The 21,653-nt window shown below is 55.0% G+C and overlaps 1 protein-coding gene across 2 annotated transcripts; it reads left to right on the top strand.

The window, feature by feature from the left end:
* Nucleotides 1-2,626: 2,626 nt before the first annotated feature.
* On the top strand, nt 2,627-21,299 carry NYNRIN (NYN domain and retroviral integrase containing). 2 transcript variants are annotated; one of them, XM_030854682.2, is made up of 8 exons: nt 2,627-3,031; nt 10,981-11,624; nt 11,729-13,207; nt 14,159-14,289; nt 14,430-14,526; nt 16,149-16,250; nt 16,472-16,573; nt 17,789-21,299. In XM_030854682.2, exons 1-8 carry the CDS (start codon nt 2,834-2,836, stop codon nt 20,628-20,630), a joined length of 5,595 nt encoding a protein of 1,864 aa, XP_030710542.1. In that variant the 5' UTR covers nt 2,627-2,833; the 3' UTR covers nt 20,631-21,299. The 2 variants fall into 2 exon arrangements, with proteins under 2 accessions (XP_030710542.1, XP_060150663.1); XM_060294680.1 differs by lacking the exon at nt 2,627-3,031 and adding an exon at nt 8,242-9,263.
* Nucleotides 21,300-21,653: the final 354 nt, after the last annotated feature.

A 21,653-nucleotide genomic window follows, 5' to 3' on the forward strand; every position in this document is an offset into this window, starting at 1 on the left:
CTTTCTCCTTGGAGGCTTCTCATTCCTTAGACAAACAGGCTCCTGGCAGGGTGTGCTACCCTGTTGCCAGACATGCCTAGACAGATCTAATTCTACTTAGACTTGAGCTGGGATCCTTTTGTACAAGGTTGAGAAGGTAGATTAGGACCTGGGAGAGGAAGGCCTCCAACACAAGTTTTAACCTAATATTCCAGGCAAGGATTCACTAAATGTATCTGAGTTGGGGAGAGAGTTGGATAAAAAATTGTGAAGAGCTTAGTGCGTTGCCATCTCAGTGGCCATGTTCTTGCGCTCCCTCTAGCTGAAATATCACCTCACCAGAGAGGCCCCCTCAGGGAACTCTCCATCACCACACCTTGTTTTATTTCCAGCAGAGAATTTCTCATTCCCTGAAATCAGAGCTGTTTTCTTCTTTCTTCACCCATTCCATGAGGGCAGGGAGATATCTTTCTTAGTCAGTGCTATACTCCCAGGGCCTGGGTCATAGTAGACACTCAATAAATATGTGTTGAATTTGTTGAGTGAGTAAATGAATTTGGCCCTATGAATGAATTTAGATGAGGAAGACTGGAGAGGTCAAGGGAATTAGTTACCTGCTTAGGGCACACAACTCATCAGGGGCAAAGCTGGGACTGGAACCAGGGTATCTAACTAAATCTGCTATATCCCGGTGAGAGGAAGGAGTAGGGGGGATGGGTTAGCAGGAAGGGTGAGGAGAGGCTGATCTAGGAGCTGGGCTGGTGACAGTGAGATGTAAAAGGATGGGAAAGAGGGGATCTCTGGGAAGGTATTGTGATGTACTGGCCAGAGGTGAGGTGGGGAGAAGAGACAAGATCAAGGAAGGGAAAATGAAATGAATTGGGTGCCTACTCTGTTCCACGTGGTGTGCCAGGTGTGATACCTGGGTGGTCTGATTTGTAACCTGTGTTATAGGCACCATCATCCCCATTTTTATGAGCTAAGGAAATGGAGGCACAAGAGTTCAAATAAATTACCCTCTTTTGCCCACTTACCAAGTACCTGATGCCTAAGCTTGACCTCTTCCCACCCTCCACGCTGCCTCTTTGAACATAGGGTTAAACCTGAGAGTTTTCAAGATGCCACTGCGCATGGAGTCCACCGTCAGTTGGAAGAGGGCAACAAGACATAAGTGCTTATTCAGGGAAGGAGTAGGGAGCACAGGTACGAGACTCTCATTTGCTTCAGAGGAGAAACTGAGGCACAATAAGGCAATAAGGAAAGAGCTTCTTCTGATAAAGGGAGAACAGCTAGATGTGGGAAGACTGGAGACAGATGGAAGCTCCTCCAGAGGGTCGTCTTCTTCAAGGCGCTATGGAGGGGCAGCACAGGGACACCAGAGTGGGCAGACCTTGGAGCCAGAGGTGACACAGATACCCTTTTCTTTTTCTGGACTTCAATCTATGGAGAAGAAGCAGGAGTGGAGGTGGGTGGCACAGGAGGGGCTGAGTCCAGGCCAGACTAGGACTCAGTGTGAGCCCCTCTCCCCTGCCCCAGTTGGACCCTTTCCTTGCAGTGGGGTGCTCCTGGCTTTCTGCCTGCACCTGCACACAAACATGCCACGGCCCCTGCAGCCCAGAGGTGCCAGGGCGGAACGAATTTGAAGTCCACTGCCCTTTGTCCCCATAGGTACACTTGTCCCTGTCAGACAGCAGCTCTGGGTTTGGGTTTGGAAAAGAAAGCTCACCGAGGCCCAGGATGCAGACTCTGCCCTCCACAGAGCCAGGTTCTGTTCAGGCCACAGGGCTGCAAAACGTGTTCTTTGTGCTGGGGATGCCTCCAGGGCAGGGTGTTGGAGGCGGTCCCCCAGTCCAGGGCTGGTGTCTGACCACCGATGCCAAGCAGCGGACTGGCTGTGGGTCGGGGGTTGAGGGAACCCTTATAGGTTGTCACCAACCAGACCCTTACTCCTATCCTAAAGCTTTCCCTCTTGGCTTAGCTCAAACTTGCTCAAAAAGGCTTTCATAAACAACGCAAGTCTGAAAACTCGGGCGCTCTCCCCGCCCCTCCAGCCCTGGGGGCTTCGGGAGGGTCTGGGCAGCCTGCCAGCCCCGGGCTGTCCCCAGACTTGGGGATGGGGAGTGGGGAGGCGGTGCTGTTACCCTCTCCTTCCTGCTCGGTCTCCGGCCCAGAGTTTCAACAGGCCCCAGCCTCCCAGGCTCCCCACCCTGCTCTCCCTTAACCCTTTCCTCAGAGGGAAGGAGGGGCGCAGGTCTCTGTTCTCCAGGGAGGCCTGGGAGGCGTCAGGGTGGGCAGGAGGAACGGAGAGAAAGGCCGGGTCCCTGAAACCATACCCCCTCTCCCCCCACCCGACTGCCCCTCCTTCCCTTTCCCTCCCACTGGGGAAAGGGGAATGTGGAAGGAGATTAACTTTGACCCCCGGATTCTGGCTCTGGGCCCAAAACTCGAGTGGGAGGCAGAGGTTTCCAAGACCCTCCCCACCCCCATCCCCGCCGCCTCCCTCCTCCTTCCGCGCCCCTTGAAGCTACCCAGCCGACTCAGCTAAAGTTCATCCTGGAGGGGCTGGCGCAGTGGTGAAGGGGGAAGGCTGGGGGCGGAGGGAAGGGAGCCCGACTGGTCCCACCCCCGGCTGTAACCCCTGGCAGGAAGAGATTGTAGCGGGAGCCGCCGCTGAAAGGCTCGGAGCGCTGGAGGAAGGGCGCCCGAGCCGCGGCGGGTGGGTCCGCGAGCCGGGAGGACCCGCGCCAAGGCGGGGGCGCGCCGCCGGGAGGAGGGGGCGTGGCCTAGGCGCCTTCGGCCGGGGGACCCCGGTGGCACTGTCGGCTCCCTCCTTCCTGGGGCGGGCGAGCCAGCCATGCTCCTGTCCGGGGGCGACCCTCCGGCGCAGGAATGGTTCATGGTGCAGACCAAGTCGAAGCCCCGGGTGCAGCGGCAGCGGCTGCAAGTGCAGCGCATCTTCAGGGTCAAGCTGAACGCTTTCCAGAGCCGCCCGGACACCCCCTACTTCTGGCTGCAGCTCGAGGGGCCCAGGGAGAACATGGGCAGAGCCAAGGTAAACAGCTTCTCCCCACCTATCGCTTCCAGCCAGACCCTTCTCTCGCTCCTCGCCCCCCCGCCCCCTCAGGGGTCCCCTGAGGTCCCCCGACCTGGATTCGGCAGTATGGCGGGCAGGTACTGGGCCATCCTCTTGCCTTTCCAGATCTGCAGCCTTGGGTCCTTCCCTCTGGTTCCTTCTTTCTTTTCTGCCCCACCCCTCTCCTGCGTGTCACTTCTGTCCCTCAAGTGCGCTGAGAGAGGCTCGGCGTCGTGTGACCCCCCCCCCCCCTGCCCCGTGAGCCTTCCCTGGCCAGGGCCCCGCACTTACAGCCTGCTCCTCCATCTGGGGAGCAACTTAAGGTCCTGTATTTCTGTAGTCTGTGCAACATACCTCTTTGTTCTCCACCAAGAGCCTGGAAGGCCCAGGTCTTTCTGCCGCCTTTTAAGTCTCCTTAAATCCTGGGCTGCCCCTTGGAGCCTCTCAGAGTGCTGGGACTGGAAGGGCCATTAAAGATGCTTCTAGGTTAATGCGGGCACTTTACAGATGAGGAATTGGGGGCTGGAGAGGGTAAGGGGCCTCCCTGAGCACTCAGGGTCGGGTAGGTGGGGCGTGGCAGGGGCTGGGACCAGAACCCAGGGCTCTGGGCTCCGCACCCCCCACTCTTGATGCTCTAGGCAGCCTCTTGCAGGGGCTCAGAGGTGGGGCTGCAGCAGCCCTGGAAGGCAGCAGCCCTAGGGGATGGGTGGGAATCTGGGAGGAGGGCTGTGGGCTTTCAGATGAAAGGGCTTGCTGTGTGGGGCTGGACGCTGGACAGGCCAGGTCACAGTGTGCCTCTATCGCATGTGCCCTGGCTTCTCTCATAAGCTTCTCCTCCGCTTGGGCCTCTCAGGTTCCCTCTGACTCCCCAGTCATGGCCAAGGTCTCCCTCTTCCCCTAGATTCCCTTATCTTATCATTTCCTGGTAGGAATGCTATAGCCTCCCTCAGCCCCAGACCACCTGCTCCCCTATGCACCCACCCACCCCAACACACACCCCTTCCCTAGCGGGGTCTCTATCAATCTCCTAATTTTGGTCAAGGCCATGGGTGGGGGAGGCCCAGAACACGCTGGCCAGTGGGCAGGCAGGCTGGAAAGTTCCTCCCTCAGCCCCTCTGTTAGGCTGCTTCGTCAGCAGTTTTTCCAGTTCTGACAGAGGTACTGGGGGAGGGGAGGGGTTCCTGCCTGGAGAGCAGATGTGCAGGAACCCTTGAGATGGAGACTTTTCAGTAGCTGGCATAGGGTAGGTTAACAAGAGGAGCCTTTGGATTGTTTTGGGTTCTTAATCTTTTTTTTTTTTTAAGTAAGAGTGATTTTGTTTATTATTTATTTATTTATTTTTGGCTGCGTTGGGTCTTTGTTGCTGCACGCGGGCTTTCTCTAGTTGTGGCGAGCGGGGGCTGCTCTTCGTTGTGGTGCACGTACTTCTCACTGCAGTGGCTTCTCTTGTTGCGGAGCATGGGCTCTAGGCATGAGGGCTTCAGTAGTTGTGGCACACAGGCTCAGTAGTTGTGGCGCACGGGCTTAGTTGCTCCGCGGCATGTGGGATCTTCCCGGACCAGGGATTGAACCCATGTGCCCTGCGTTGGCAGGCGGATTCTTAACCACCGCACCACCAGGGAAGTCCCGGGTTCTTAATCTTTTTGTTAATTTGAAATACACCTGCTCACCCTTTTATGGGACTGGTGCTTTCTGAAGTGTCTAGCTCGCCTGTGCCCCGCTTACATCCTCCATCAGCTTCTCCAGGCTTGGCTACTCCTGCTACCACTGCTGCCTCAGAGTTCCTGGGCCCACCGGCTTTCCCTCACACCTCAGGCCCTGCTAGTGTAACCAGTGGCTTTCTCCATTCCCTCCATCTTTTTTTTTTTTTTTTTCGGTACACGGGCCTCTCACTGTTGTGGCCTCTCCCGTTGTGGAACACAGGCTCCGGACGCACAGGCTCAGCGGCCATGGCTCACGGGCCCAGCCGCTCTGCGGCATGTGGGATCCTCCCGGACCAGGGCACGAACCCATGTCCCCTGCATCGGCAGGCGGACTCTCAACCACTGCGCCACCAGGGAAGCCCCATTCCCCCCATCTTATCATCTCTTTCCCCTCTGTCTTCCCCCGGGGAAAAGCATGATTTAAGATGGAAACAACATGAGGGGTTCTGGGTAACTCCCTCCCTTATTGCACAGAATGAGCAGAAAGAAGAGATTTTTGGAGCTTTGGAGCAGGAGAGCAGGGAAGGTGGGGAGGATCAGGTTTTGTTCCAGAAGTTAGGAGATCTGGGTGCAATTTGCTGTCACCAAGTTACTGCTGGGACAGAGGGTTGTGGTGGAGAGAGTTGGAGGTTGGGGTTTGCTACCTTCTAACTGGCTGACCTTGGTCAAATCATTGACCTTCTCTTAAGCCTATTTCCTCATCTATAAAACAATATAATAATACCCACTTCATGGCAGAGTTGTGAGAGTCAATTGAAATAAGGCGTTCTTATGGACTTGCACAAACGTGGAGAGTTACGGAGTAGAGATATCAGTTATTGTTTCTGTAACTAGCTGTATAACTTAGAATGAGCTCTTTTCCCTCTCTGAGTCTTGGTCTCCTTGTTTGCAAAGTGAGAAGCTTGGATTAAATGCTTTCTAAGGCCCAACAATCTGATACAGGAAAATTTCCCATGTATAAGGATGTCTTGTGGTTTCCATGTGGAGGTGCTGTGGCTGACCCCAATCCCAGCTGTAGGGGCACAGAATCACACACCTGGATAATGGCCTAATATACACAGGCCAGCTGGCAGAGGGGGCTCAGTGAGACTGGAGGTTGTAGGATGGGGAAGGGGTGATGGATGGGGGGAGGAGGGGTCAAGAAGGATACAGGCTTCTCTGGAGAAGAGCCCGGGTGTTTTCTACATTATATGCACTGGTTTTCCAGGAAAAACTCTGTAGAACTCGGAAGTGCCTTTAAGTAGTTTTCTTGTGGTGGGATTTAAAAAATAATGAGGACATTGCTGGAAATCACATTCCTAGGCAGCAAAAAGAAACACTGGGGAGGCCTGGCCTTTCTGAGGTGAAATCAGCCTCACCTCAGAGTGGAAAGGAGGGTTTTTACTAATGATCAAAGTTGCCCAGAGACGAGCCCTGCTCAGCTCTTCTGTCCTCCTTGGCAACGATGTAAAGAATGGTCCGGCGCAGAGAGGACAGGTGACAGCTTGATTCTCCCCTTTTTGGACACGATGGAGGGAGGGAGGTGATGGGGAGCCAGAGGTTGGGGTGGGGAGCTGTGGGACAGGGTGTGGTTTGCTGACTTTGGGCTTTGCTGTCAGGTGGAAGTTGATCTGTCCCTGGCCCACAATGACTGAGCAGTACCACGGAAGCTGGTAGTGGCCAGGGTTGTGCAGGAACCAACTCCTGCTGACCCATCGTTGAAAATTCAGGAAGTTTTTGAGCCAATGGAGTCCTGTTGGTAGTTTGAAATCAACCATGGAAGGAGTATTTACACCACAGAAATTGGCAAATGCTACAAATCGTGACTATTTCCCCCATAACTGGATGATTGTTAAACACTTACCAGCACATCTAATTGTGTTGTGGGCACCTTATACTTCTCCTTTATTTTAAACTTAATTTTTCTTTTATCAAAATAATACATAATTTAAAAGTCCAATAATTTTTAAAAAGCTTACAGTATAACGCAGTGATTCCTTGCCTTGCCCCTGCCAACTCCCTCTTCAGTGCTCTTCCCCGTAGAAAATATCTGCTCTGGCATTTCTACACCTCCACATTCCTAAAAAAATATGTAGCTACTATATCTTTTGATTAATCAATTTTAGATATCATTTTACTTTCTATTAATTATAGATGAGGATTTATCTCCCTTATATTGCCATCCCTTTTTTCTTCCCAGTATAGTTATATTTCATTTTTCTGTTAAATCTGTATTTAGTATTTGCAACATTATGCCCTTGCAAATATCATTTACATCTAAGTGTTGAAGTGCACTATGATTAGGTCTTTTTTTTGTTTTTGTTTTTTGCGGTGCGTGGGCCTCTCACCGTTGTGGCCTCTCCCGTTGCAGAGCACAGGCTCCAGACGTGCAGGCTTAGCGGCCATGGCTCACGGGCCCAGCCGCTCCACGGCATGTGGGATCTTCCTGGACCGGGGCACGAACCCGCGTCCCCTGCATTGGCAGGCGGACCCTCAACCACTGCGCCACCGGGGAAGCCCCTATGATTAGGTTTTCTCTCTTACTTTTCGAGTTCCCTGAGGTAAAGAACTCAACTCCTTTCCAGTTTGCTTGTTTTCCTTCGTACCTGTTGCTAATTCTTATAACTTTCAGTAGCTTCTCACTACAGTTTTCTACAAGGACAATCTATCGATTCAAGATGGTCTGTTCCAGATTTTTTCCTGGGGGCAGCCTTCTTTCTGTCTGGTCAGGACTGCACAGCTGTCATCCCGAGACTCCCGTTTGCTGTCATTCTTGGCATCCTCTTGCCTTTTTTCCTTGTTAGATACCTCGTTTCCTGGACGCTGTGTCTTTGTCTTGAGTTGGTGGAGCACGTCCTTCAGCAGCGTCATCAAGTTAGAAAGATGGTGCCGAAACAAGCATGTTGCTTCTGGAGTCCCACTCTCCAATCTGAACTAGTCGTCCTCTGTGCCTCCTAGAACAGTGCCTGACAGGTAGTAGGTGCTCAGTAGTGTTTATTGAATGGATGAGTACATTCTGAGATTTTTCTCCACAGTCTTCCTGGAGATTGTCTTTGCTTTTTTTTTATGTTGGGTCTCCTTTCTTGGTTTCTTTCATTGATTTGCTGGAAAATGCTCTCTGGTAGCTTCCTGAGAAAGGTTTTATAGGAGGTAAACTCTTGGGGTTGCATACATGCACGTCTACATTGCATATCTGATGGTCATTTGATTGACAATTTGGCTGGTATCAAATTATACATGGAAAATTATTTTCCTTCAGAAATGAGAAGGTATTGGGCTTCCCTGGTGGCCCAGTGTTGGGCGTCCGCCTGCCGATGCAGGGGACGCGGGTTCGTGCCCCGGTCCGGGAGGGTCCCACGTGCCGCAGAGCGGCTGGGCCGGTGAGCCATGGCTGCTGGGCCTGTGCGTCCGGAGCCTGTGCTCCGCGGTGGGAGGGGCCACAGCGGTGAGAGGCCCGCGTACCACAAAAAAAAAAAAAAAGAAAGAAATGAGATGGCATGAATCCATTGACTTCTTGCTTTAGGGATATCTGAAGCTATTCTTGGTCCCTGGTCCTTTGTATGAGAAGTTTTTTTTCTCTCTGGAAGCTTGTAGTTTCCCCCACTGCTCTGAGGTGCCCCAGTGAGACCCCTCTGTGTGAGTATCTGTCTTCATCCATCATCAGTTACTATTGCGGAGTCTCTATATGGGAAGAATGAGTTTCTCTGCACTCAGCACTCACTGTAGACCTCACTACTGGCCTTCCTCTCTTCCTTCATGATTTTTATGGTACCCACACCCTCAGGTATGCTGATCAACCTCTGATCCTAAGACCTTGTCTTTTACTTTCTACAGAACAGACTCCAGTGGGTAGGGAGGTACTTGCTCAGCCTTTGTGTAGAGGGGTGGGTGGGCTCCCAGATCTAACTGCTCCTCAAACAACTTTATCTTAGTTCACCTTTTAAAAAATGTTCTCTTTCATTCCCAATTCCAGAGTTTCTTGGTGCTGCCGTTTTTTTGAGCTTTTTGAGTATTCTGCGGGTGGTTCTGGAAAGCAGACTATGTATAGCAACTGACTTATGAGAAGGGAGAATCCTAAGTCAGGATTGATCAAGTATAGAGCAGTAGTAAACCACCTGGTGGTATTTTTTTATTTAACTTACAAGTTGAAAAATGACTTGCGGGACATTGGGCAACATATTTTAACAAATGCACATTCTTCTGTGCTTATTTTGTTCCTGCCTCTTCTCTATTTTTTCTCCTTTTGGAGAAAAAGGTCTGGGTGGGCTTTAAGCAGGAAAATGGCTTCAGATATTTTCTGGATGTAAATGCCTGTTGTTTCCATATCGGTTTTTGCTCTAAAGTATAGACAGCATCATGGTTAAGACCCCAGACTTCGGAGTCAGAGGGCCTAAGTGTCCCAGCCTACGACCTGTGTGACCTCGGACATGTGCCCTCCCTTGCTCACCTAAAATGGGGATAATAGTAATTTCCTTATAGGGCTGAGAGAGGAATCAATGAGCTGATGTATGTAAAGAGCCTGGCACATAGTAAGTATTCAATAAATAGCAGTTTTGAAAATTATCTCATTTCCAATATATCCTTTTGTTTAAAAATATGGACGGTTCATGGAGCAATGAATATTTTAAGGTCTTTGCAGAAGGAGAAAGAAACCACCCACCATCTTCTTCCCGAGCACATCTCTTCATTTTTACATATTGTTTTCACGTAGTTAGAACGTGGGGTGCATGGGGTGGGGGAGTTTGTTCAGGTCTATGAGAGTTATTCCACCTGGTCAGTTCACCCTTGCCAGGCAGTGCAGACCAGCTGAGGTTCTGGGTGGGAGGGGTAGGCTTGGGATGTCTATCAGGGTTTGAGCTGATTTTGGACTGACTGAAAAGGGGTTAGACATGGGCCTAAGTGCCTGGGTGTACCTTAGCCCCTTTGGGGAAGGTGTTGGAGGTCCATAGCCTGGCCGTGTGGCAGAGATGAGCTTAAGCCTGAGTAGGGAGGGATGGTCTGGGTACTGAGCAGAGGGGCCAGAACGGTCTTTGGGCTGGCTGCTGGAGATCCAAAATGGAGCATTTGTTCCATAATGGAACTGTCATGGGGAAGCGGGAAGAGGGATGACTATCACTGACACAGGCATGAGGAGGGACTTGAGGGCTAATACAGTCATCAAGTGTTGGCTGATTAAGAGGCAGTGCCCATGGCTCCTTGGAGCTCATGGGGTCATGCTGGTGGAACTCAGCCATAGGGTGGAGGAACCCAACCTCTCCTGTCCCAGTGACTGCTAAAGACTGAGTGTGTGAGCCCTGGAAACACAAGGACCTGGTGCCCAGAGGGCCAGAGGCTTCCCTTCTGGTTCAGCCATTGTGCGTATCTGTGGGGATCCCCTGGATACTGGCCCAGCGACTTACCTTTTCCTCTGTCCCCTCCGGGCAGCAGAGTTACCATGGTTACAGGTACAGGTTGTGCTGGAGACCTTCTGCAGGGGGATTAACCAGAATCTCAGTGGATTACCCTGGAGTCACTGTGTAGTCAGCCCAAGGACGTGCAAAGAGCTCTGCTTTCAGAGTCAGATGGATGTGGGCTGTGGTCCTTACCCAGTCACCCTAGCTGTGTGTCCTTGGGTCAGCAAGAGAGCCTTTCTGAGCCTGCAAAATGGGAATAGGCTGTGCCAGGCATAAGCTAAGCACTTCTTTTGTATTATCTCACTGAAGCTTCATAATAGCCTAATGAGGTGGGAACCATTATCCCCATTTTACAGATGAGGAAACATAGGCATAAGGACGGTAGATAACCTGCTCCAGGTCACATAAGCTCCTGGCACGTGGAGGGTACTCAATAATGTGCCACCCCCCTCCCCCCAGCTAGTTCACAATTCTAGAACGCCAGGGTAGGACTGGACCTTAGGAGTATCTAATTTAATCCGTCATCTTATAGGTGAGGAGACTGAGGCCCTGAGAAGATGACAAATTTCCCACAGTAACCTTAACGTACTGAGGTCAGGTTGGAACTAGAACCAGGGCCCTTGACTCTAAGCCCAGGTGCTCACCCTCCCTCCGGCCCCCCACACCTGTCAGAGCTCCCTGGAAAGAGATGAGTGTGTGAGGAGTCAGGACCAGGGAGAGAGTGTCAGGCCGGGCCGGGGGCGTCATTTGGCTTATGGTGGGCGGGGGCAGGGCATGTGCTTGTGAGGGGAGTGAGTGCCAGTGGCAGGCCCGTAACGGCTGGCTTCCTTTGTGCTCTCCCCACCGGCTTCAGGAGTATCTGAAGGGCCTGTGCAGCCCGGAGCTGTGGAAGGAGGTCCGCTACCCGGCGGCCCTGCACTGCGCCTTCCTTGGGGCCCAGGGCCTCTTCTTGGACTGCCTGTGCTGGAGCACGCTGGCCTACCTGGTGCCTGGTCCGCCGGGCTCCCTGATGGTGGGCGGGCTGACCGAGTCTTTCATCATGACCCAGAACTGGCTGGAGGAGCTGGTAGGGCGGCTGCGCTGGGGCCCTGCCCCTCTGCTCACCCCCCGGGGCATCTGGGAAGCCGAGGTGACCCGGGCTTTTGGGGCTCTGGTCTGGATCCGTGGTGACCAGTATGCAGGGGACCTGCTGCAGCTGCCCGCGGCAGTCCAGGAACTGCTGCTGAGCCTGGTGCGGGACGCTGCGGGCAAGGAGGACATCATCCAGTGGCTCGGCGGCATTGGCGCCTCCGACTCCCGCTCGGACCCCGAGCTCCTGATCTGCCCAGCCCACCAGCAGAAGGAAGGTCCAGCCATGGTGTCCATGGGAGACGGTCCCGGGCCTTTTCTGGAGATGGGGAGCCCAGAAAATTCAAAGAGGTTAACCAGCCTAGGCGCCATGGGGGCCCTCATCCCAGGCCAGAACGCTCAGCTGGAGACAGCAAACCAGCTGGTACGGTAAGTTCTGGAGAATCCGTTTGGCTTCTCTGCCCAACCCCAGGGAAAGAGTTTGGGACCTAACTGGCCTTACCACCTTTCCAACAAACTTGGGTTTCCTCCAGGGTTGGTTCCAACAACCAAGGTGGTACGGACAGTGCTTGTGAGGAAGGGTCAGTACAAGCCAGCGGCAGCCAGGACCCTGCGGACCGCACACAAGCCTCGTCCCAGCAGCGGCAGGCCCGGAGGGGGGAAGACAAGCTCCCTCTCCAGCCTCCAGTGTCAGCCCTGAGTGTGTGCTCGCCCTGGAAGTCCTGGACCCCGGGGCCAGCCTTCGGGCCCTTGTGGCCGGGGACTATTGCTGCAACCTTCTGGAGGATCAATGAACTGCATTCTCTCCACCTGGCCTGGCTCCTGTCCCAGGCTTGCTTCAGTTTCCCTTTCTGGCAGAGGCCACTGGGCCCCATTCAGTTCAAGCTGCCAGGGCAGAATCCTTTGCCCTTAAATCTGGGATGGAAACAGAAGGAGCTGGTTCCTTTGCCCAGTGTGGAAAGCCCAGACTGTAGACCAGATGGGGGGCCAGGAGGAGAGGCAGCCCTACGGAATTGCCCAAGGCCAGAGACCCCTAAAAAAGTAATGAGTTTATTGGTGGTCTCAGGAGGCTCAGGGGTCACGGACAAGGCTAGCCCAGGACTTCCACAGATAGGGCCACCTTTGACCTCTACACCCCAACTCCAAGCTGGAAGTGAGCCGGGGGATCGAGGAAATATGCAGTGGAATTGTAAGGAACCCGAAGAGAGGCCGTTTCCAGGGCCCTCCACAGGGCAAGGGGTGCCTACTGCTCAGGGGAGGCCCGCCACTCAAGGGGGGCTGACAGCTCCTTCAGGACCTGAACCTCAAACAGTGCCTGAAACTCTCAAAGTGCCCATGGCTGCAGCAGTGCCCACAGCTCAAACCCCACCCACAAATCCCGTGCTGCCTGAAGCCCGCAAAGTGCCTGAAACCCAGATTATGCCGGCAGTCCGTGAAGAACCTGCAGCCCCCAAAGTGCCTTTGGCTCCCACAAAGCCAGCCGCTCAGATGGGGCCTGCAGCTCCCCAAACTCCCACAACTCAGAAAAGGCATGCAGCAAAAACATCGCCTGCAGGTCCCCAAACGCCCAGAGCCCAGACCGGGACTACAGCTAAAACAGGGTCTACAGCTCCCAGAACTTGCCGAGCTCCGAAGATGCCTGCAGCTCAGAAGGCACCCACAGATCCAGGGCCAGCCCCGGACGCAGCCAAATTCCCAAGTGAGGGCCAGCCTTCGTCAAGGGGCAGTGCTTCCCTCCTGAAGGGCCAGGGGGAAGCTGGAAGGCAGGGGCCCCAGTCCAGCGGCACTTTGGCTCCCAGTCGTAAGCGCCAACCTCAGGTGGAGGGGCTCCTAGGGGCTCGGGAGGGGGTTCCGAGGCAGCCGCCTCGTCACCCACAGGCGAACAGCACAGTAACCAGCTTCCAGAGGTACCACGAGGCCCTGAATACACCCTTTGAGCTGAACCTGTCAGAAGAACCGGGGAACCAGGGGTTGAGGCGAGTGGTCATTGACGGCAGCAGCGTGGCCATGGTGTGAGTAGCCACGGACGTGGGGTGGGGTGGGGATACTGGGGGGCTCGGGCAGGGTGTCCCTGAGGTGATAGACTGTGGGCGTCCTTTCTTGATCGCTGTATACAGGTGACATGGGGTTCAAATGGGGGAAAGATGGGAGGGAAGTGGTACATGTTGAGGGGCTACTGCATGCTGGGTGGTGGTCATGGCATCATCCCAGCAGCCTTCAAAAGTAGGTTTCTGTTCTCCTTCCCTCATAGAAGCAGAAACAGGCTCAGAGAAGCGATTAATCTTGACCAAGGTCCCAGAGCCAGTAAGGGGCCCAGCTGGCCTTTGGGTTCAGATCTGCTCACTGCCCAGGCCCATGCTCTTCCCATTTCAGCCTGCCTCACATAGCATGGGGTCTGTCAACCTCAGGCCAGTTTTCAAATGTTTAGCCCAACCCTTAAGGTCCAGCACTGATCTCCCCTGTGAAGCTTTTCCCAACCATGCCAACTCTCAGAGATCACTCTCTCTGCACAGCACTTACTGCTGTATATGTGCTAGCAGAAATACATGCAGGATGTCTTCATTTGCCCACACAGTAGAATAGTTATCTGTGCTGAGCACACTCCCAGCACACAGTTGGTCAGCAAATGTTTGTTTGCTTCCAGTCCTAAACTGAGCTCTTCTCCTTCCTTTTGCCCCGGAGGCCCCTACACACACACACACACACACGCTCACACACACACACGCACACACACACACATGCACACAGCAGGTGAGTGGACCCAGTAGGTGCTCACTGTTTGATGATGGTGAGAGGGGAGGGGGCATTGTTGGTGCCCGTGGTGCTGATGCCCTGACATTGCCAGATGTGCTGCCCTAGGCTGGCTCTGAGGGAGGGGTGGAGAGGCAGGGCCATTCCTAGGGCAGAAAATTGCTACCTCACTAATTCCCCCCATCTCCCCACCCACCACCCCCCAACCCCAGGCATGGCCTCCAGCACTTCTTCTCCTGCCGGGGCATTGCCATGGCAGTGCAGTACTTCTGGAACCGGGGACACCGAGAGGTCACTGTGTTTGTACCCACCTGGCAGCTTAAGAAGAACCGGAGGGTGAGAGGTGAGCTGTCCCCAGCTGCCCAGCCCCTCCAGTGGGCTTACTCTCTATGCCTTACTTTTCCTTGCCTTTCTGTCCCCACCATGGCCTTTTCCACTTAGCCCTTCCTCTGACCGTCGCTGTCTTCTGCCTTTCACCTCCAGAGAGCCACTTCCTGACAAAGCTACACTCCCTCAAGATGCTTTCAATCACCCCGTCTCAGCTCGAGAACGGCAAGAAGATCACTACCTACGATTATAGGTGTGCTGGCCTGCAGGCCTTCTCTTGTGGGTCCCTGGGGCTTGGGCTGGGCTGGTGTGTCAGGTGGAGTCTTGCCGCATTTGCTCTGGGGAGATGGAAGCAAATAAGTCAGAGGGTCATGTCAGAGAGGGTGGTGTGGTGCATCGGCCCTCTGTAGGCAGAGGGAGAGACACAGAGAGGAGAGGGCTCCAAGGTCGGCTCTGTTCAAACCCAAGAGGTGTTCCTGAATTTGGGACTCCGCAGCCCAATTTACCTGAGCTAAGAGGCTTTCTCCCCCATGAAGTATGGGGTGCTCTGCTTTCTTTGGATGGGACTAGCCCAGGTGACTCCTGGTGCTTCAAGCGAGCTGCTTCCCCCAGCAGCTGATTTGGGTGCCAGTTTGGGTTGAAGCTCAGGTTTTCTCAAGGAATTGCTGCAGTCTTTTCCTCCCACCCGCCCTGGCCCTGGGAGGAGGTATGTGTGTGGCTGTATGTGACTGGAACCCTGGCTGGGCTCTGAAAATGGAGTCAGATTGGCCCTGTCTCCTAGCTAAAGCCTGAATGCCTCCCTACTTGCCAGTGCTCAGCACCCACTCCCCAGCGTGGCTGCAGGACCAGTGCGCATACGGGTGCCTGTGATGCTGCCTCTGATGGGGCCGAGAAGGCCCTGTCCAGGTCACTGACCCTGTGCTGGACTCGATGTCCAGCAGGCCAGGTCTTGCCTCCACTTAGGCACCTCCCATGCCAGACAGGGAGAAGTTCTGTTCCTCCCCAAGACCTGGCGCCCACTCAGCCTTCAAGCCTGGGAAGGTCTGGGCAGGGCAGCTCAGGCATCCTTCCTTCAAGAGCTGGCCCCCCTGGGTAAGGTCTTTCAGAGCCTTTAAATTCAGGCCTGGGTTTGAGGGAAGGTAGCTTTCCTGCAGAAGGCCCCTCTGCTGGTCACTTGTGGAATTGCATGCTCGTGGCTGCCAGAATGGCACTCTGCAGGGAATGCCGAGAAGTGGGTGGCCTTTGCTTTCTTTCCTGGTCACAGCCCTCTTTCGAGAAGTGATCCTTGGAAAAATGGATTTGTTTATTCAGGTATGTGTTTTTATACGTGTATACACATATCCATATGTATGTATGTGTGTCTTGGCATGTACCTGAATGTTGTGCATTGGTGAAGAGTAATCATGGAATGCTTGATACACGCTGTGTGGCAGGCACTGAACTAGACTCTTCAGTGTCTAGTGTACTGTCTCATTCAGTTTAATCCTCACAGCAATAGAGGGTAGGTATTTTATGTTAGTTTGACAGATGTGGAAACCGAAGAAGTAAAAATGCATGTATGGATGTGGACAAGTGCATGGCTTTCTGTGTGCGTGTCTGAGCCTGTGTATGTGAATGCCTATGTGTAAAATAGGGGTCTGTGTTTGCATATACAGTTGGGGGATGTGCATCCCAGTTCACCCTCCCAGGGGAGAGTGGACATCCCAGTCGGCTGCATAGACGAGGATGGGCTCTAGAGTCTTGGCTCCCCGGCTATCGAGGGCAGCGTTTTTGTCCAACACACCTCAACAGGAAGCTGCAAGTTCATTTTCTCAGAGGACTGGGGAGGTGAGGGTCTGGGTACTGGGTCGTTAGCGACTTCCCCTCTCCCTGCAGGTTCATGGTAAAGCTGGCAGAAGAGACAGATGGCATCATCGTCACCAACGAGCAGCTCCATGTCCTGATGAATAATTCCAAGAAACTTATGGTCAAAGATCGGTGAGGCAGCTCCCAGGGGATTGGGCTGTTCCTTCCTCTCGGGTGCTGGGCAGTCCCTGGCAGCAGGGGTTTGGGCAGGGGGAAGGGCCTTGGAGCGGTGCTCATCAGCACCTGCTGGGAGGAGATGTGGGTCTCAGCCCCTGTGGAGCTACCAGGTGGCAGTGGGGTGTGGGTGGGTCAAGGGCCCCTCTGTGACGTTTCCTCCTCCATCCCGGGTCCAGCCTGCTGCCCTTCACTTTTGCGGGGAATCTCTTCATGGTGCCCGACGATCCTCTGGGCCGTGATGGCCCCACTCTGGATGAGTTTCTGAAGAAGCCAAACAGGTAATGGGCCAGGCACCCCCCTCCATACCCCGCCTCCCAGCCGCTCCTGGGGCTGACTGGAAGCTTCCCCTTGGTGCTAGCCAACGTTTGTCTCGTGCTTAATAGTGAGCAGAGTGATTTGAGTTTTTCAGGTCTTTGTACTTCCACCCACATCTGCACATCCGTAAACCACTTACAATATGGTTTTACAGTTTCACAGTCTTGCACACATGCTTCAATACTATATGTAACATTCCACAATTGGCATTTGTCGCCATGTTTTATTGTTTTTCCCAGATGTATGCCATGTTAGTTCCTGTGGCTGGCTTTAATGTCCATGCTCTGTTCCATTATGTGAGTACCCAACAGGTTTATGGGGTCTTTTGTGGAGGGCCATTCGACAGTTTCCATGTTATGCTGTTGGTACCAGTGCTGCGGTGAACCGCCTTGTTCTTGTTTCATTGTGTGCAGGGGGAGCTGTGTCTGGAGTATATACCAAGCAGAACTTTTTCCACATTTCTTACCCACTTTGATCCTCACAGCTCGAGTTAGACATACGTGACCACTGTCCTCGTTTTACAAATGAGGAATCTGAGACTCAAGTACTTTCCCAAGGTCATTGTGCTGCTGCCGGCAGAACTGATTTGCAGTAACTCAGTTCCTCTGGCTTCCACTTACTCTGGGCCGCCTTGCTGCTCACCTCCCAGTTCCCTGGGCCTGGCAGGGACCTTCTGGGCAGGGCACTGCTTCCCGGGCCAGGTCCCCCAGTCCCATCTCTCCAATTCGAAGAAAAGTGATGTGGCCGAGGTTTGTGTGCTGTGTGCTCCCAAGCCCCATGTCAGGCCTCCTTTCCTCTCTGGACCTCCCCTGGCTGGCTCATCCTGGAGTCCGACTGGAAGTACCAGTCATCTAATTCTTATCAAACCATTGGCTTAAAACTGGTTGGACATGTCACTTGGTCAATGAGGTTTTGATTGGATAAGCCTTCAAAGCCCAGATTAACCTCTAACACTGCCGTCCGGCACATGCTGGGAGTGGAGGGAATATCTGCGGGCAGGTCCTCTCTGAGGCTGTGCCGTGTTGGAGGCGGGCCCTCGGCCCAGCCTCAGGGAAACTCAGCAATGGGGTGAGGCTCTGTGGGCTTCCACAGATGTGGTTTCGCCTTGGATGGCCTCTCGGGGCGGGCTGTCCCCCACCTCCTCCATCAGACTCCTCTGTCCTGCTGTCTTGGTGTAGGTTGGACACTGACATTGGCAACTTCCTGAAGGTGTGGAAGACCCTTCCTCCCAGCTCTGCCAGTGTCTCTGAGCTGAGTGAGGAGGCTGACCCTGGGCCCCCGGAGAGTCTGCAGAATGTGGAAGAAGTCAGGGAGGAGAAGGAGGAGAGGCAGGGAGAAGAGCAGGAGATGCAGAAGCCGGCCGAGAAGGAGGAGGACCTGGACTCTTCGCTGATGTCTGTGTTCAGGGCTGAGTGCTCTTCCCTCTCAGAGGAAATACTCCGGTGCCTCAGCCTGCACGACCCCCAGGATGAAGCCCTCGACATCGATCTCCTGCCGGCGGTACCTTCTCCCTCCCTGGGCATCCCCTGGGATGGAAAGGCTCCCTGCCAGCAGGTTCTTGCCCAGCTGGCCCAGCTCACCATCCCCAGCAACTTCACCGCGCTCTCCTTCTTCGTGGGATTCATGGACTCCCACCGGGACGTCATCCCTGACTATGAAGCCCTTGTGGGGCCCCTGCACAGGCTCCTCAAGCAGAAGCCGGACTGGCAGTGGGACTGGGAGCATGAGAAGGCCTTTCTGGCCCTGAAGCGAGGTCTGGTGTCCGCCCTCTGCCTGACGGCCCCCAACCCCCAGCTGCCCTTCCGCCTGGAGGTGACGGTGAGCCAAGTGGCCCTGACGGCTGTCGTGTACCAGGAGCGCTCAGGGAGAAAGCACCCCGTAGCCTATACCTCGAAACCCCTCCTCCCCGACGAGGAGAGCGAGGGCCCGCAGTCAGGGGGAGACAGTCCCTATGCCATGGCCTGGGCCCTCAAGCATTTTTCCCGCTGCATTGGAGACACCCCAGTGGTCCTGGGCCTTTCCTATGCCTCCCGGACCACTGTAGACCCTGGGGCAGGGGACGGCCGCAGGGTTGCCAAAGCATGGTTGATCAGATGGTCCCTCTTGGTACAGGACAAGGGTAAGAGAGCACTGGAATTGACCCTCCTCCAGGGCCTGCTGGGGGAGAACCGGCTGCTGACTCCTGCGGCTTCCATGCCTCGTTTTTTCCAGGTTCTGCCTCCTTTCTCCGACCTGTCCACTTTTGTCTGCATCCACATGTCGGGGTATTGCTTTTACCGGGAGGATGAGTGGTGTGCTGGCTTCGGTCTCTACATTCTATCTCCCACCAGCCCCCCTGTCTCCCTTTCCTTCTCTTGCTCCCCTTACACCCCGACCTATGCCCACCTGGCGGCCGTGGCCTGTGGCCTGGAGCGCTTTGGCCAGTCCCACCTGCCCGTGGTTTTCCTCACGCACTGCAACTGGATCTTCAGCCTCCTCTGGGAGCTCCTTCCCCTCTGGAGGGCTCGGGGCTTCCTCTCCTCCGACGGGGCTCCGCTACCTCACCCAAGCCTGCTCTCCTACATCATAGCCCTCACCTCCGGCCTCTCATCCCTTCCGTTCATCTACCGAACCTCCTACCGGGGCTCCCTGTTTGCTGTGACGGTGGACACCCTGGCCAAGCAGGGAGCCCAGGGGGGCGGCCAGTGGTGGAATTTGCCAAATGATGTGCCAGTCCCTGTGGTGTCTCCCCGTACCACGGGCAAGAGGCTCAACTTGCTGGCGTTACAGCTGAGCGACGGCACCCTGGCTGATATCATTGCCAAGCTGCAGGCCGGGCAGAAATTATCCAGCTCCTCACCCTTCAGTTCTGCCTTTAACTCCCTCAGTCTCGACAAAGAGAGTGGCTTGCTTATGTTCAAGGGAGACAAGAGGCCCCGGGTCTGGGTAGTCCCGAGGCAGCTCCGGAGGGATCTGATTTTTGCTGTGCACGACCTCCCCATGGGGGCCCACCAGAGGCCCGAGGAGACCTACAAGAAGCTGCGGTTGCTGGGATGGTGGCCGGGCATGCAGGAGCACGTGAGAGATTACTGTAGGAGCTGCTTGTTCTGTATCCCCCGGAATCTCACAGGCAGTGAGTTGAAGGTTATTGAGTCCCTGTGGCCGCTCAGGTCCACCGCTCCCTGGTCCAACCTGCAGATAGAGGTGGTGGGCCCGGTCACTGTCAGCGAGGAGGGCCACAAGCACGTGCTGATTGTGGCGGACCCCAACACCAGGTGGGTAGAGGCATTCCCGCTGAAGCCCTACACACACATGGCTGTGGCCCAGGTGCTGCTTCAGCACTTGTTTGCGAGGTGGGGTGTTCCGGTGAGGTTGGAGGCCGCCCAGGGCCCCCAGTTTGCCCGCCATGTCCTGGTAAGCTGTGGGCTGGCCCTGGGAGCCCAGGTGGCCTCCTTGAGTAGGGACCTCCAGTTCCCCTGCCTGACGAGCTCCGGGGCCTACTGGGAATTCAAGAGGGCCCTCAAGGAGTTCATCTTCCTGCATGGCAAGAAGTGGGCAGCTTCCCTGCCCTTGCTGCACCTGGCCTTCAGGGCCTCCTCCAGCCAGGCCACGCCGTTCCAGATCCTGACGGGGGGCGAGGAGAGGCTGACCGAGCCCCTGTGGTGGGAGATGAGCAGTGCAAACATCGAAGGGCTCAAGATGGATGTCTTCCTGCTACAGCTGATGGGGGAGCTGCTGGAGCTCCATTGGAGGGTGGCTGAGAAGACGAGTGAAAAGGCTGAGAATAGGCGTTTCAAGCAGGAGAGCCAGGAGAAGGAGTGGAATGTGGGTGACCAGGTCCTCTTGCTGTCCCTCCCCAGGAACGGCAGCAGCGCCAAGTGGGTGGGTCCCTTCTATATCGGGGACCGGCTAAGCCTGTCCCTCTACAGGGTCTGGGGCTTCCCCACCCCAGAGAAGCTTGGGTGCATCTATCCTAGCAGTCTGATGAAGACCTTTGCCAAGAGTGGCACCCCGCTGTCCTTCAAGGTCTTGGAGCAGTGAGCTGGAGCTGTGGGGGAGCCCCCCGCCCCAGGGTCCTGGGCTTCTGCTGCTAGGCCTCCCCTTAACCCCAGCAATGCTCTCACAGCCCCCTGGGGGCCCTTCATTGTGCCTTTTGTAGAGAAGTTACTTCATAAAGCTTTGCTGAACTGTCTTGAACTGGGGACCAGCGTCCCTATGGAAACATGCCCAGTATGGGGTATTGGGAGAATCTGCTAAAGGCTGTCAGATGTGGGCCTCTGACAATTTTACCCTGGCAGGTATCCCTTCCTGGGGCAGGCCAGGTTCAATGTCTCTCCCCAGGTGAAAGTGTACATATACACACGTAGCCCAGAATCTTATTTCTGGCTGTCTTTACCATGAAACAGTGTGGCTCTGGACCTCAGAATCAAAACCACATTCCCCTCTCAAACAGAAACCTCGATTGTGGGCTCCTCCCCCGATTGCTGTCCCTGACTGGGGACCCTTTGCCTGTGAATCTGTCACAGCTGACCCAAATCCACGCGGGCTGCGGAGAGGCAGCCCGTCCCTTATCTCATGGTTCGCTTTCTCAGGCCAGGCTAGGCCTGCCCAGCTGTTAAGGAAAGGCTGGCAGTCCTGGGCCTCAAGGCTCGGAACCGGGGTGGGAGGACGGCCGGCCAGCCATCCTGTAGGTGCATCCTGCCCATCAGCATGGGAGGGGCAAGGGGGAGACGGAGTCAGCCTACCTCATTTGACTCCAGCCAATGGAGATGCTCCCTGACCCCAGCTTCGATGATCTCGAGCCCACAGGAGTCAAGGATCTCGATGCCAAGTGTGGCATCTCTACCTGAAGAGCTGCTTCGACTAGACCGAGGGGCCCAGGCCTCGGCTTCAGGGGGAGGGTGACTGAAATGAGTGGTCTGGCACCGGGTGAGGTGCTGGCATGACTCTACCTCCCAATCCCACCCCGCAGCCCGCAGCCCGCTCCTCTCACTGCCACTGTACCCTGCATCCCCAGACCCTATAGTGTACGACTGCTCTGTTTGGATTCCCCAGACCCCACCC

The sequence above is a fragment of the Globicephala melas genome, chromosome 2 (genome assembly GCF_963455315.2).
Source record: "Globicephala melas chromosome 2, mGloMel1.2, whole genome shotgun sequence".
Taxonomy (NCBI): Eukaryota; Metazoa; Chordata; class Mammalia; order Artiodactyla; family Delphinidae; genus Globicephala; species Globicephala melas.